Source organism: Ochotona princeps, chromosome 29 (genome assembly GCF_030435755.1).
Source record: "Ochotona princeps isolate mOchPri1 chromosome 29, mOchPri1.hap1, whole genome shotgun sequence".
Taxonomy (NCBI): domain Eukaryota; kingdom Metazoa; phylum Chordata; class Mammalia; order Lagomorpha; family Ochotonidae; genus Ochotona; species Ochotona princeps.
Genome location: NC_080860.1, coordinates 3124046 through 3138537, shown reverse-complemented (window position 1 = coordinate 3138537; position 14492 = coordinate 3124046). Strand labels below are relative to the sequence as shown.

The 14492-nt window shown below is 55.2% G+C and overlaps 1 protein-coding gene across 1 annotated transcript; it reads right to left on the bottom strand.

Annotated features, from left to right (window-relative positions):
- Positions 1 to 3342: 3342 nt before the first annotated feature.
- RILPL2 (Rab interacting lysosomal protein like 2) lies at positions 3343 to 12941 on the bottom strand. The gene is made up of 4 exons (XM_058656866.1): positions 12341 to 12941; positions 9870 to 10021; positions 7066 to 7164; positions 3343 to 3712 (listed from the first exon to the last, which is right to left on the bottom strand). Exons 1-4 carry the CDS (start codon positions 12692 to 12694, stop codon positions 3682 to 3684), a joined length of 636 nt encoding a protein of 211 aa, XP_058512849.1. The 5' UTR covers positions 12695 to 12941; the 3' UTR covers positions 3343 to 3681.
- Between the last annotated feature and the right edge of the window lie 1551 nt (positions 12942 to 14492).

The following is a 14492-nucleotide window of genomic DNA, read 5'->3' as shown; positions in this document are numbered from 1 at the left end:
CCTCCGGACGCAGGGCCGGGCCCTCCTGCTTTCTCTGCACCCCACAGCCCCTGCCCCACAGCCGGGGCGCCTCCAAGCTCTTGTTCTCCCAGCGTCTCAACAGGCGCACGCTCAAGTGTATGAATATTTTTTAAAAAGGGTTTCTTGGTAAGCTAGTCTTCCCCTCTACTTTCTTGAAAGCTTTCTGGCCCCATGGCCCGCCAGCAGGGGGCCAGCTGGGCGCTGACTCTTCCAGGGCCTGCCGTCCTCGGCACACCCAGAGCACCAGGGCCGGTGGGCAGACTCGAGGCAGGTGGCAGGGATGGCTATGCCTGCCCATGCTGCCGGGGCAGGGTGCCCAGAACTGGGTTATTATTAATTCTTTATAGAAATGTGAACACTGAGTTTATTTTAAAAAAAAAAATTCAAAAAGCTTAAAAAAAATTTAAAAGAAAAGGAAAAAAAAAAACCACAGGAAACAACTTACATGTATATAGATCTTGAAGTGAGTGAAGTGGTAGCTGCCTTTTTCTGTTCTGGGTCTCTCTGTTTTGTTTCTATAGGCGAGATCTGAGATGGTACTCTAATCACAAAGAAGGTTTTGTAGTGGGACCAGAAGTTCCTCACCCGAGTACCCCACCCCTGCTCACCTGCCATCCAGGCCTGTCAGACCACCTGGCGTCCTCCCTGCAGGACACAGCCATGAACCGAAGTGTGAGCCACAGCCTGGGACGCCCGCCCCACCCCAGCCAGGGGTCAGGCAGCAAGGACAGACTGTCATAGCAGGAGGAGGCTTCCCTCTCTCCCCAGCGGGCACTGGTTCTCACTGTCCCCCTTCAGGTCAGGGGCTGCCGCACATGCTGGCAGTCCCAGGTGAGCGTGGAGACGGGTCGAGAGCCCGCCTGCGTCCCCGGTGCCTCAACCCCTCCGCCCCAGGCTCACCACGGCGGTGCTACCTAAGGAAGTCTTCCCCCCCAACCCCTGCCCCACCAGCCTGCCCAGCGGCAGCAAATTGGAGGAGGATCCGACGGGCGCCTGTCCGTGTGGGAGGAAGCATCCTGCTTGTACCTGTTGTGGTTTAGCTTTGTATTTAAGCAAACAAACAAAATGAAATAAACTTGAATCTTACTTGTCATCATAGAAAATGAAATGAGAAAGATTAAAATATTTATTGCCAGGCAAGACCATCTGTGTGTCTTTCTGTCCTGGCGTGGGCGTGGGCACGAGCAGGTGTGATGGGAGGGCCACGTGGCAGGCAGGGCTGTGTGTGTGTGTCCCCTCATCTGCGTGGTGGGGGCTTGTGGACACGTGGTGTTGTCATGTTGTGGACTTAGCAGCCTGGGGGCCACTGGCCATCAATCTCATTTTGTTGTCTCTGACTTGATTCTTATGTGAATGTGGCGGCAGCATCAGCCACTTCTGCCCGGTGCCAGGAGGGTCCTCAGGCTGCCCACCATCCCTGTCTCATGGGCTAACAGCTCCCACAGTCCCACTCTGTGAGTACTTGAAACGGTCCTTGGTGTAGGGGTTAGCATTGACTTGGAGTGGTAGCTGGCCGTGTGCCCTCATTTCACTCCCCTTTCTGCTGGTGTCCACCACATGGGCACCTGCCCATCTGCCTTGTACACACCCAGAGTTGGGCACCAGGCATCCTTACAGCGGTATGTGTGTGTTTAGGGAGGGTATCTGTGTGGTCTGCTGGAACTCTGTTCTTGCCTTCGTGGGCTCACCACACAAAAGGCCTTTGGACTTCAGCCCGACACAGATCAAAATGGAGGCACTTCCTGTTCCTAAGTGCCGGGAACCAATATTCCCGAGTCCTCGTTGAGTTGCTCAATTTTGAAAGATCATGGCTGTGGCACTCACTTGTGTACCTTTTGAGTGAAAACTGGCTTAAAACCCAGCTTCTTGGCCTGTTCCCTGCTGCTGGGGGTGTGTGTGTGCACAGTGGGAGTGGCAGGACCCTGGGGACGCTGAAGCCGTTATCTGCTCTGCGGCTTCCGCCAGGCCTGTGTATAGAAGAAACTGCCAGGACTTATCTCTGGGAACACCCACGCCCCACCCACTCAGGTTCCCCTGAGTCACTCCCCAGGCATTTCTCCCTAGAAAGTTTCAAAAATATTTATTTGAAAGGCAGAGAAGGATCTTCATTCCTCAAATGTCTGCAAGAGCCAGGGCTGGACTAGGCCGAATCCGGGAGCCGGGGCTTGTCTTGGCTGTCGCATGAGGGTGCAGGGACCCTGCACACTCACATTTACAGGAGACAGCAATGAGGAGCTGGGCTGGGGCTGGATCCAAAGCCCACCCCAGGATCCTGTGTGGGCCCCTCTTGGGGTCCTGCAGCCACCAGGGAACTGTTGCTTCCAGAAAGGGTCCTTTTGCCCTGTCCACACAGAAGCATTGCGTGGACACAGGGAGGCCCCCACCCCCCGAGTCTGGAATGAGGCCTGTGTACCAACGGTTTGGTGATGGCAGAACACTATGATAGGTTATGCGATTGTCCTGTGCCCTATAGACAGGGCAACTGGAGCAAGGGCAGTCCCTGAATGGGATTGGTACCCGGGCTGGACTTCAAACGTCATTCCCAAGGAGGGCAAGATCGTGGTACAGGGACTAAGCACGGCCTGCAATCCCAGCATCCAAGGTTCGAGTCCCAGCTGCACTGCTTCCATCCTAGGTCCCTGCTAATGCACCAGAAAAGTGAGATGGGCAGAGCATGGGGCCACCCTGTGCGAGACCCAGCTCGAGCACCTAGCTCCTGGCTCTGGCTGGGTCCAGCCAGAGAATGCTTGTTTTTCCACAGTGCTGAGAGGGCAGAGCGTCCCAGGGCTGGACCAGGCAGGCTGAAGCCAGGAACCTGGAACGCCATCAAAGTGCCCAGTGGATGGCCCTGCTTTGGCCACTGCAGGTGGGAGACATTCTCTTTCTCCCTTCTCTGAAGGATCGCTTGTCTGTATTCACAAGGGAGATGGGACGCAGGTGTCATGGTATGGCGAGTAAACCCCACATGCCACACTGCCACCCCACATAGCTGCTGGTTCAAGTCCCAGCTGCTCCACTTGAAATCCAGCTCTGACAGCTCCTGGGAAAGCAGTGGAGGTCCCTTCTTCAGAAGTTCCTGGGTCCTAGCTCTCATCTGGCCCAGGTCTGGCCGCTGCGAGCCATTTGGGGAGTAGACCAGCACATGGAGCATCTCTCTATCCTCCTCCTTTACTGCTGTACAAATAAATAAAATATCCTTTTATATATATAAATATTTGTTTTTATCAGAAAGGCTGATTTGCAGAGAGACAGAAGTATCTCTCCCATTATCCAAATTCTAGAAAATCATGCCAAAACAGCTATAGAAAGTATAAAAGTCATTTATATTTTAATACAAAATCACATGAAGTCATGAAGGCTCAGTCTAATGTCCACTTGGGATCAGTGATGCCCCACTGGAATGCTCGTGTGCTGTCCCACGTGCCACACTTGTGCCAGGAAGATGGGGGCAGAGGGGGCCCCGCTGTGCTTTCCTTCCGCCTCCTGGAGTCCCGGATGCTGCTTCACCTGCCATGGCCGAAGCTTCGACGACATCCAGCCAGGCAGCCAGGGAGAGTCTGGGAGATCCCCATCTTCCTCCGCAGACTGCCCCGAAGGGCAGCAGTGGGCTGTGCGAACGGCACAACGTGTTGGCTCTGAGGCCTGAGTCGTGGCCTTGACCTAGATCTGCTTCCCTGACCGGAAAGAGAACCTATATGGAGAGAGACGGACAGCCCCGTTAACACCTGGAGGAAGCAGGCTGACATCGCCAGAGCTGGTTCAGGACGTGAGACGGGGCAGGTGTCTGCTCCTGACTGTAAGGCTGTGATAGTCCTGCAGTAGGTACAACTGGCAGGCCTGCTGCCTGCCGAGCAGACCAAGGCCCTGTGAGTCACGAGGCAGGTTCCGGGCCCAAGGCACACTCCAACCACTAGGACGTCCCCTTTGCATTTTGTCTTTCAAAACACAGGCAGCTACGCGGTAGATGTGAGGCACCGGCGGCCCTTCCAGTTGCAAAAGGGAGCTTTGCAGTGAGTTTGGATGACCTTGAGGTCTGGGATGAAACAGATGAAATACACAACAGTGTCCCCCGGAGACGTGAACACCCACCTTGGCCTTGGCTCCTCAACAGTGGTGGCACAGTGCCCAGAAGGGGACACATAACAGCTTGCCTTGGTTACTGGGTTCAAACTTGCAAGGTTATCCCCACCCAGTACCCAGGGAGACACGAGCAGGGCTGGTGAGCTCAAACCCATTGGGGGCCCTGAGCACTGCTTCTCATGAGAAACCTACCGCGGGCATCCCAGCAACTTGTCCTGCATGGGACTGTGACGTGGACATTGGGGGGGCCAGCACCACCCCTACAGACATTCTGCCTCTCGCCCCACACCCAGACATTCCTCCGGAAGCTTCATCTGCTGTAGCTGAGTCGTCACACCCCAAATGTGTTCCGAATCCCCCTACTTCTGCTCTCCTGCACTGCCATCTGCCAGTCCAGGCTGCCACGAGTGGTGGAGCTCGCCCAGCATTCGCACAGGCAGCCAGAGTGATGCTGCCATGGCACAGAGCTGGCTGAGTCATGTCACACTCAGCTCTGAAGCTGCCAGAAGGATGAGGACCAAGATTCTTTGCTCCAGTCAGTCACCCATTCATTCCTTGACCCAATACGCTGATCTGACTATGGACATGGGCCTTGCATGTGTCATGCACCTGTCCTCAGGCAGAGAACATTCTCCATTTGCCACATCACATTCAGAGTCGAACTAAATGATCCCAAAGAGTTCCCCCTAGAAGGGGGTGGAAAGACACCAGTGGTTTGGAGGATGGGTCTGTCTCACGGAGGGCTAACACTGGGGGGGACCCCCATATCCCGTACTGAGGTCTGTCTCACGGAGGGCTAACACTGGGGGGGACCCCCACATCCCGTACTGAGGTCTGTCTCACGGAGGGCTAACACTGGGGGGACCCCCACATCCCGTACTGAGGTCTGTCTCACGGAGGGCTAACACTGGGGGGGACCCCCACATCCCGTACTGAGGTCTGTCTCACGGAGGGCTAACACTGGAGGGGACCCCCACATCCCGTACTGAGGTGCTTCTGTTCACATCTTGACTCCCACTTCCAACTCCAGCTTCCTGCTATTATACACCTGGGAAGGCTGCTGGTGATGGTGCCAGTGGCTGGTCCAGCTGGTGATGGTGCCAGTGGCCAGCCCCTACTAGCTATGTGGGCAATGCAAGCTGAGTCCCAGGCTCCTGGCTTCCACCTGGCCTCGCCACAGCTGTTGCAGACAAATTCAGGGGAGTGAACCAGCAAATGCAAAATGTTTCTCTGCCTGTCTCTTGACTCCACTTTTCAAAAAACAAATAAAACAAAAACAACAGCCTGTCCAGGAGGGAAGTATTCTAAGGAAAGCCATGCTGGGCGGCCCAGGCCTGGCACACATGGCGTCACTCAGGAGCGACAGGCCAATCGGGAAGGGCCTGAGGCTGGCTGCATCCACCCTTAGTTCTGATTTCTTCCAGTGAGCGAGGAGATCCTGAGCTAAGGGGTCCACCTCCCAGCCATCAGCAGGGGCAGCAGGAGATGCGCTCGACTCCAAGGAGCCTGACATGAGAGCCAGAGATGAGGCTTCGTGTCCCAGTGTCCACCACTGGCCAGTGATGTTGTCCTTGCAAGTTTTCAGCCCTCTCTGATTCAGTGTACCCATTGTAAAATGAGTCAGTACTCTTTCAGTGGGAACTATAATGATTCCTTTTGAAAAAATGTTTATTACTTTTCGCTTTACTGGAAAGGTAGAGACAGATCTGACATCTGTTGATTCACTCCCCAAACGCCTCTGTCAGCTAGAGCTGAGCTAGGCCAGAGCTAGAACTCCATGTGGGTCTCCCACAAGGCTGGCAGGGACCCACATCCCTGAGCCACTGCCTGCTGCCTCCCACAGTCCTGGGAGCTGTGGATACGGGTTGTGGGCCTTGTGCCAGAGCCCCCTCAGGTGATTCAGAAGGTCTGAAAATTCATGTCTTTCCCTAGTCCTGTGCCAGTCCATCGGATGGAAGCCAACATCTGACTGCCCGCCTGTGGCTGGCCGCTGGGGAAGATGCTGATGCTGCGGAGGAGGGAGACACGCTTGGGCACTCTCTGGGCCAGGGACAGGGATGAAGATGGCTACTGGGGTGCTGGTGTCCTCCCTTTCCCAGGCCTGCCCCTGGGAACAAAGGCCTCAGTCAGTCCCTGGAGGGGGAATGCTCGAAAGCCCAGGCCCCTGTCCTCCACACATGCTTTCCTGGGAGTAAGGCAGATCCTTCGGTGGCCCAGAGGAAGAGAGGTGAGGAATCATCCCCTATCTCCAATCATTACTGTTACTTATTTTTTGGTTATTGTTATTACATCAAAGGGAAGTTGAATGTGTAAGCCAGACTTCTTCAGGTTTGAATCCCAGTTTTAGTGTTTACTACCCATACAACCTTGGGCAAACTACCCTTTCATAAAATGGGCAAAGTAATAGTTCCTGCCTACAAATTCGGGAGGTTTGCCTGTGCATCACACCTGGGGAAAATGTTTACTTTTTCACTTGCAGGAGGTAGTCTTGGCTGCTTGTGAATACCTGGATTTGGGCACTTTCAGGCAGCCACCAAGTAGGACAAGGGTAACTTCAATGACAGCACCATGAAGGTACCACTATCTATCTGACAACTGAGAAGCTCCAAGTCACTCCCAGGAGGGCAGCATATACAGCGTGGATACCCAGCACACAGGACTCCATCACGTTCTTTGGAACCTTGCATGATTAAGGCTTAGAACCACATTATTTCTCACATCTGTTAATTCACACTTTCAGGCTGGGGCTGACCATGGCTCACAGCCACGGAGGGAGCAGAAACCTGTAGCTATGTGGGTCCAGTGCTCAGATTACAGCCCAGCAAGTGTCATTCTTACACACAATAGTGCTGTTTTGGGGCCAGCTGTAGGAACCCTACCTCCAACAAACAGGAGGGCCTCCCCGCCCCCTGGGAGCACCCCCTCGACTACCGAGTGGCCTCGGAGGCAAGCAAGGCGACTCACAGCTTCCTTATGATGGTCTTCTCCTTGCGGCTGCCGGCGCCAGGAGCCATGGCATCCCCTCCTCTTCGTCCGGGGCTTTCTCTGGGTGGAATCAGGCCACTGGGGAGAGGGGTGGGAATGCAAAACGGAGATGTTTGGTCCCAAGCTGCCTGGTCCCCTTTGGAAGTAAAGGGCTGTAGCCTTGATCACATTGGCAAGCCTGACCCTCCTCTCCAGCCCTGCTGTACAGAGGCCTCTGGCCTCTTGTTCTGCATGTTTGCTGGGCGGGTCCAACATGCATCTCCAACATGCATCCTAGCAACATGATCATAAACTCTCCAACCTCAGCCTTGGTTTTCTCACCCAGAAGAAGCTCCCGAGTTCAGCCTAGATCAGTACAGACTATCTGGACAGGGAACTGCTGGGTGGAAAAAATCCCTCTCTGATTTCCAAAAATATCAGATAAATTAAAAACAAAAAAACTAAACAAAACAAACAAAAAAAATGCTTGTGGAGAGCCCAGATCTCATGGGGAGACCTGAGTTGAAGTCTCAGCTCCACTCCTGACTCCGGTTTCCAGCCATGTGCACCCTGGCAGACAGCTCAAGCGGCCAGGGCCCAGACATCCTTCATCCGGCACGTGATGCCCTGACTCCCCGTGACGGTCCCGGACCCCGGGATCTCAGTGTGAGCGTGGGGGGCAGGGTCCACCCTAGGGCCCCAGCTTCACTGAAGGGTCGTGCGTCATCTAAAACTCCCTTTGGGGGGTGGGTGTGCGACCTGGTGGCTGCGACACTCATAAACTTTACATCCTGAGTTCAGTATCCAGCTGCAGGCCTGTGCCAGCTTCCTGCTCCTGCCTGCAGGGAGGCAGCAATGACACCCGAGGACTCAGATCTCTGCCACCCATGTGGAAAACTCACATCAAATTCAAGGGCCCTGGTTCAGCCTGGCCCAGCCTGGCCATTGTGGTATTCAGGGACTGTGACAGTAGATAAGGAGTGAAAAAGTTTCAGAGTCTTGGTAGGTGCTGTGGCACAGTGCGTAAAACTCTTGTCTACAACACCAGCATCCCATACAGGGGCTGAATGGTGTCCCGGCAGCTCCACTTCCCCTCCAGCTCCCTGCAAATGTGCTCAGAAAAGCAGCAGAAGATGAGCCAAGTGTTGGGCCCCTGAACCCACGTGGAAGACCCGGATGAAGTTCCTGGCTTCGACCTGGCTCCCTCTGGCCACTGTGGCCATCTGGAGATTTCCCATCTCTCTCCTCTTTGGATATCTGACTTGTAAATAAAATAAATCAATCTGAAACAGAGTCTCAAAATCTTTTGTGAGCTGTTTCAAAAAAAGTGAAAAATACAAATTTCCTTATGTACACGGGCTTGGTGGGCAGGGCTGGCTCTGTGGTCTGCCCAGGGCTTTCACTGGCTGTGTGCGGTTAGTGGACTGAATGGGGGCTGGGCACAGCTGGGGCTGTCAGGGAAGGGGCCCCCTTCTGTGGCTGCAAGCCTCACCTGCGTGCCACCCCTGTGTCCGTGGGGGCCAGGGAGATTCAGGAGCAGGGACAGGTCAGGATGCTGCCCCCAGCGCCGCACATCATCACAGCTGAGTGTGGACCTCCACACCACTGCAGTTGCTGAGAACCAATCAGCGGCTCTCCCGGGTCAGAACAGCCGGCCCCACCTCTGCGGCCAGGGGCCCAGGAGAGGACACTCCCCCGACCTCAGAAAGTTAGCTCCTGGTAGCAGCTTAATCTCCTGTCTGAACTGCTCAACTGCTTATGGAACAGCATGAGCAGGCTGGGACATCGGAGTGCCCAGTCCCAGTCCTGGTTGCTCTGTGTTCTGTGCAGCACCCTGCTGACCCGTGCTGGCAGGCAGCAGACGATGGTTCAAGTGGCTAGGCCCCTGGCACTCAGGTGGGAGACCAGGATGGTGCTCCAGGCTCCTGGCTTCAACCCGACATAGCCCTAGCTCTTGCAGGCATTTGAGGAGTGAGCTGGCAGCTGGAAGACCTCTCTTTCTCTCTTCCTTGTCTGTTACTCCACCATTCAAGTAGACGAGAACAAACCCATCAACACACAGAACTGAGGAAGCTCGCTCTGACATGCTAACAGGCTTCCCACCTGAGCAGAGGGGGACAAAACGCTCCTGCTGTTGGAACTTGGCCTACAGGAAGCTCCCAAGTACCCCTTGGGCTTAACGACTGGGCTGTTGAAGGGCCTTCCTTTATTACAAGGTTTCAGGCCCCAAATGAGACAAACTTGCTGAAATGAAAACTTGCGATGTCAGACCGCCTGTGGTCACATCCCACTGGTACCGCACCAGCATGAGACAGGCAGCAGGCATGCAGCCAACCGGTCACCTGTCTGTCCACCCACCCTCTGCCTTTCATATACTTAAATCATTCTTAAAAAGATTCATTTATTTCTTTTGGAAAGGCAGATCCACAGAGAAAAGGAGATAGAGAGAGAAAGATCCTCCATCTTCCGGCCCGCCCCGCAGGCAGCTGCGATGGCCACAGCTGAGTCAGTCCAAAGCCAGCAGTTCTCCCCACACTGCGGGCTTCCCATGTGGGTACAGGCGTCCCAAAGCCCCGACCACCTGCTACCACCCGTCTAGGCCACAAGCAGGGAGCTGGTCAGGAAACGGAATAGCTGGGATACGAACTGTCACCCACACAAGTCCCCGGCACACAGCGCAAGGATTTAGCCACTGAAACATCACACCAGGCCCCAATTTTTTTTTTTTTTAAGGAGTTGGCTGAGGGAGCTTGAGCGGCTGGGCAGGGCCTCCGGGTGGGTGTGCCAGGCAGGGCAGGGCCTACCTCTTGTAGCACTGCAGCTCCTCCTGCAGCAACAGCAGTTGCGACTTGAGCTGGTTACGCTCTTGCAGCACGTCTCGCAGCTCCTGCAGAGTGAAGCGCGGCCGGTCGGGGTCCGTCAGGTCGACCACCATCTTGTCAGGTCCCAGAGTCATCTGCACCGAAAGAGGCCACGGGTCCAGCAACGTCCTCACCTCCCCGCTCCCCAGCGCCCTGCGAGCCGAGATGCTGCCCCCAGGAAGGGCTTGCTGGGTGGAAAAGCAGCGACAAGGCTAGAGCCGTTCTCCCAGGAGATCAGGATGTGACCAGAGCGTGACCCAAAGAGGGGACGTCCTGTCATGTGAGGGACGGAGCGTTTGGGGAGGAAAATGTGCCACTTTATCAGCTGCCCCACACAGGAAGTGATCAGCCTTGTGCTGCCCCACACAGGAAATGATCAGCCCTGAGCTGACCACATCGTTCTGGGACCGCAAAGGGCTCCCTCTACCTTCCTGGCGCCCACAGTAGCTGTCACATCTCAGACAGGCCACCTCCAGCAATGACTCTGGAGCTGCTCAAGCAGAAGCCCCACCCACAAGTACCAGGGTCAGCGCAACACAGAGGCCAACGAGACACAACCACCAGGGAAGCTACCAGGCAGGTGTGAGGCTCCCGTGACACTCCCAGAGGCTGCTCACACACGTCTCCGACGTCTCCCCCTGGGCCAGCCTCTCCCGTGCAACATGAGCTCTGAGATCACGGCCTCCTGTGCCTGGATATCCCAAGCCAGGCACACATGGCTCACTCGTCAAATGACAGCATGGCAACAAAGCCGGCATCCAATCCTCCCGGGGTTGCATTCACACATGAACAGTGCCGGAAGTACAACACGTGCACTGATGGCATGCAGGTTAACACTGCACTGCACATTCACTGTTGAGTCTTTTTACCCGGATAGCTAGTGAAATTAACGCAGCGAGTTGCAATGAGACATTTAAAAGTCAGAAAAAAAAAAAAAAAAGGAGGGAGGAGTGGCCTTTGGCACAGCGGGGGTAATCCAACACCTGCCAGGCTGGCATCCCACTGGGGTGCCAGTTCTGGACCCAGCTGCTCTACTTCTGATCCAGCTGCCCACTTATGCACCTGGGAAAGCAGCAGAGAATGGCCCAGGTGCTTGGGCACCACCCTGGTTGTTGGGGACATCTGTGGAGTGAACCTGCAGATGGAAGATGTATCTCTCTCTCTCCCTTCTCTTTGCAACTCTTTCAAATAAATAAATCTAAACAAACTACCTGTGTATCAATATGGCAAGAGCAAGTTAGGGTAAATTATTTATTGTAAGTTTTTGTTTCATGAATACTGGAAAATTGTAAAATAAATTTTGTAAAACTGAGATAAAAATGATTTCAGCAAAAAGTACCAATCTTGAGTCTACCGTAATGAATTTTCAAAGATTTTTGTTACTTAAGATATTTATTTCAAAGGTAAAATTATAGAGACAAGGGAGAGAGGGGAAGAAAAGACATCTTGCAAGTGTTGGTTCACTCCTCCAAATGGCTACACTAGCCGGGGTGGAACCAGGCTGAAGCCAGGAGCCAGGAGCCCTATCTCGGTCTCCCACGTGGGTGCGGGGGCCTAAGGATTTGGGCCGTTCTCTGCTGCCTTCAAGGCCATTAGCAAGGAGCTGCATCGGCAGTGGAGCAGCCAGAACGCCAACCAGCGTCGCTGCATCACCCCACTGTGTGGTAACACCAGCCCCAGCTTGATGACTCCACACATAGTTTAGGCACCTGTAAAAGCTCACTCAGCTCCAGCCATGGACCCTGGACCCTTCCCCACTCTGCCTCCTATATTGAAAGAGTGTTTTGCCTGTTTTGAAATGGAAAGAGAAAGAAAGTACATGGCCCTCTGGCTCACTTATGAAACCCCTACAACAGCCAGAGTTGGAAAAGACCCAAGGCAGACGCAGAAACAGACCGCAGGATCTCCTAGGCGGATTCAGGAGCAGGGAGAAACTGCACCATTCCTGGCGGCAAGGAATGGACGTCAGACACGCACTCCTTAGAGTCCCTGCTTTTACCTTGCTGCGTAGCATTCCACTGGCTGGATCACACCCACAGAAACAATCGCACTCGTCTGACTGGGAAGACCGATATTATTGTATCCTATTGCTTCAGCTCGGAGCAATCTCAGCACACACAGGCATGAGGACTTTTGTGGCTCCAAGGGGCTCAAGTGCCAGGCACCTGAACCTCTGGGAGCATTTGTCAGCAGCTGCAGAAGCTGGCGCGGGGCTCCGGGTGAAGCGCCGGCTGAGGCGCAGGACCTCTGAGAGGGGCTGGGGTCGCAGGGTGGTATGCGCTGGGTAGAGCAGCACGGCGCCTGGAAAGCACTCCGTGGAGAGGAATGGACATCACCAGGGATCCCTTTGAGGAGGAAGAGCCTCTGGCCTGCTCCCGCCCCCCCCGCAGCCCCTGACACCCTGGCCCACTCACCTCCGCGCTAGCTGGCGGGAGCTGGCGGCGTAGCCCAGCCACCTCGGCCCGGAGGCTGTCCCTCTCCATGCGCAGTGCCTCGGCAGTCAGATTGCCCTCGCTCACCAGCGCCTCCAGCAACTCGAGGACGCGAACGATTCTGAACTGCAGCTGCGTCACGCGGGGGTCGCTGCCCAGGGCCATCAGCTCGCGGCCCACCACGTAGGAGATGTCGTACACGTCCTCGGCGGTCAGTTGCGAGGGACTCTTGGCTAGCGCCCCTTCGGGCCCCGCATCGTCGCCCTCGTCGCCCTCATCACCATCGTCTTCTTCCTCTTCCTCCTCCTCCGTGCCACGCACTGGGGGCTCCTCCATGGCCGCCCGCTCAGACCCCCTGGACCTCCGGAGCTACCCTCTCCCGAGCCTCTCAAGGTTCAACTTCCTCCCGGCACCCAAAACTTTCCGAGGGGCGGAGAACCTGCCCGCCCAATCGGCGCGGCCCGGGGCGTGGGTCCGCCGGAGGCTGCCCCTGGGTCGGACGCCGGGGCGCACGGCGTCCCCCAGCACGCAGCACGCGGGACCGGGGCTGACAGAGAGCTGGGCGCAGGGCCTCGGCGGCCGCTCACCACTCTTCCCCCGAGACCCCTTTTTCGACCCCCCAACACCCAGGCCCAGCCAGCCAGGGAGGCGGAGTCGCGCAGAGTCCCGCCCCCGGGGGCCATGGCTGAGAAGCCGCGTTTCCACGGGGACGCGGGCGGAGTTTCCACCGCGACCTTGCCGAAGGGCGGGATTTTTTCCCTTCCGCGCTCGGGCTTTGCAGCAGTAGAATCTTGCCTTGCGCGTGACAGCAGATCCGGGTTTCTAGTTGGGGGGCTGTTTGTTGACAGTGAAACAGAGTGGCGGATGCGGGCAGCGCGCCTGACCACCAGCCTGTAGCAGGAAGCTCCAAGGCCTGTGGGCCCCAGGACTCCGAGCGCCCGAATGCGCGCAGACCTTCTGGTTAGCCTAGGTGCCTCGGCGACCCCTCATTCCAGCCCTTTGATCCAGGTGGCATCCTTGGCGAGTTACCGGGTCTCCGCACTGCTGCCCACGTGGAGGCATTGCGACCAGCAACTTGCGAAGTTGTGTGTGAGATCAAACATGTGAAATCAAGAACTTCGGAGCGATTGTGACCTGGGTGGGGAAGGGCACCTGAATGCTGATTTCAGCCTGGCTCCGCCTTGACTGTTGCAGATATTTGGGGGGGGGGGTGGGTAATGAATAAACCATTCTCTCTTTTCTCTTTTTTTCTCTCTCTCTCCTTTACTCTGTCTTTCAAATAAACTTTAAACCATGCTGCCATCAACAGGGTGAGTGGGCAACCAACCTATGGACTGGGAGACAGTATTTGTAAACCTTATTCAATAAGGGATGGTCATAAAGATACACAAAGAATTCCTATACCTCCGAACAACATTGTAGATAAACTCATTTTAAAATATGGACAGAGTTGGGCCCAGTGTGGTATCCTAGCAGCTAAAGTCCTTGACTTGCACGCTCCGGGATCCCATATAAGCGCCAGTTCTAATCCTGGCTGCCCCACTTCTCGTCCTTCTCCCTGCTTGTGGCCTGGGGAAGCAGTTGAAGATAGCCCAAAACCTTGGGACTCGGCACCTGCGTGGGAGACCCAGAAAGAAGCTCCTGGCTCCTGGCTTCGGATCGGTTCACCTCTGGTTATCACGGCTACTTGGGGAGTGAATCAGCGGAAGATGTTCCTTTCCATCTCTCCTCCTCTCTGTATATCTAAACTTCCAATAAAAATTAAAAAATAAATCTTAAAAAAACGAAGTGGGTAGAGCCGGTGCGGTAGCCTAATGGCTAGAGTCCTCATCCTGTACATGCCAGGATCCCATATGTAATCCTGACTGTTCCACTTCCCATCCGGCTCCCTGCTTGTGACCTGGGAAAGCAGTGAAAGATGACTCGCATCCATGTGGGAGACCTGGAAAAAGCTCCTGCCTTCAGATTGGCTCAGCTCCGGCAGTTATAGCCATTTGGGGAGTGAACCAGTGCGTGGAAAATCTTCCCTTCTCTGTCTCCCCTTCTCTCTGTAAATCTGCCTTTCTAATAAAAAGAAATAAATCTTTAAAAAGAAGATAAAGTTGGGCCCGGCAGCGTGGCCTAGCGGCTAAAG

Excerpts from the sequence above, each read along its gene's own strand:
- RILPL2 (XM_058656866.1), bottom strand. The coding sequence starts at position 12,694 with ATGGAGGAGCCCCCAGTGCGTGGCACGGAGGAGGAGGAAGAGGAAGAA. Across the intron at positions 10,022-12,340 it reads TCCCGCCAGCTAGCGCGGAG|ATGACTCTGGGACCTGACAA; the intron begins GTGAGTGGGCCA and ends CTTTCGGTGCAG. Across the intron at positions 7,165-9,869 it reads GAGCTGCAGTGCTACAAGAG|TGGCCTGATTCCACCCAGAG; the intron begins GTAGGCCCTGCC and ends CCCTCTCCCCAG.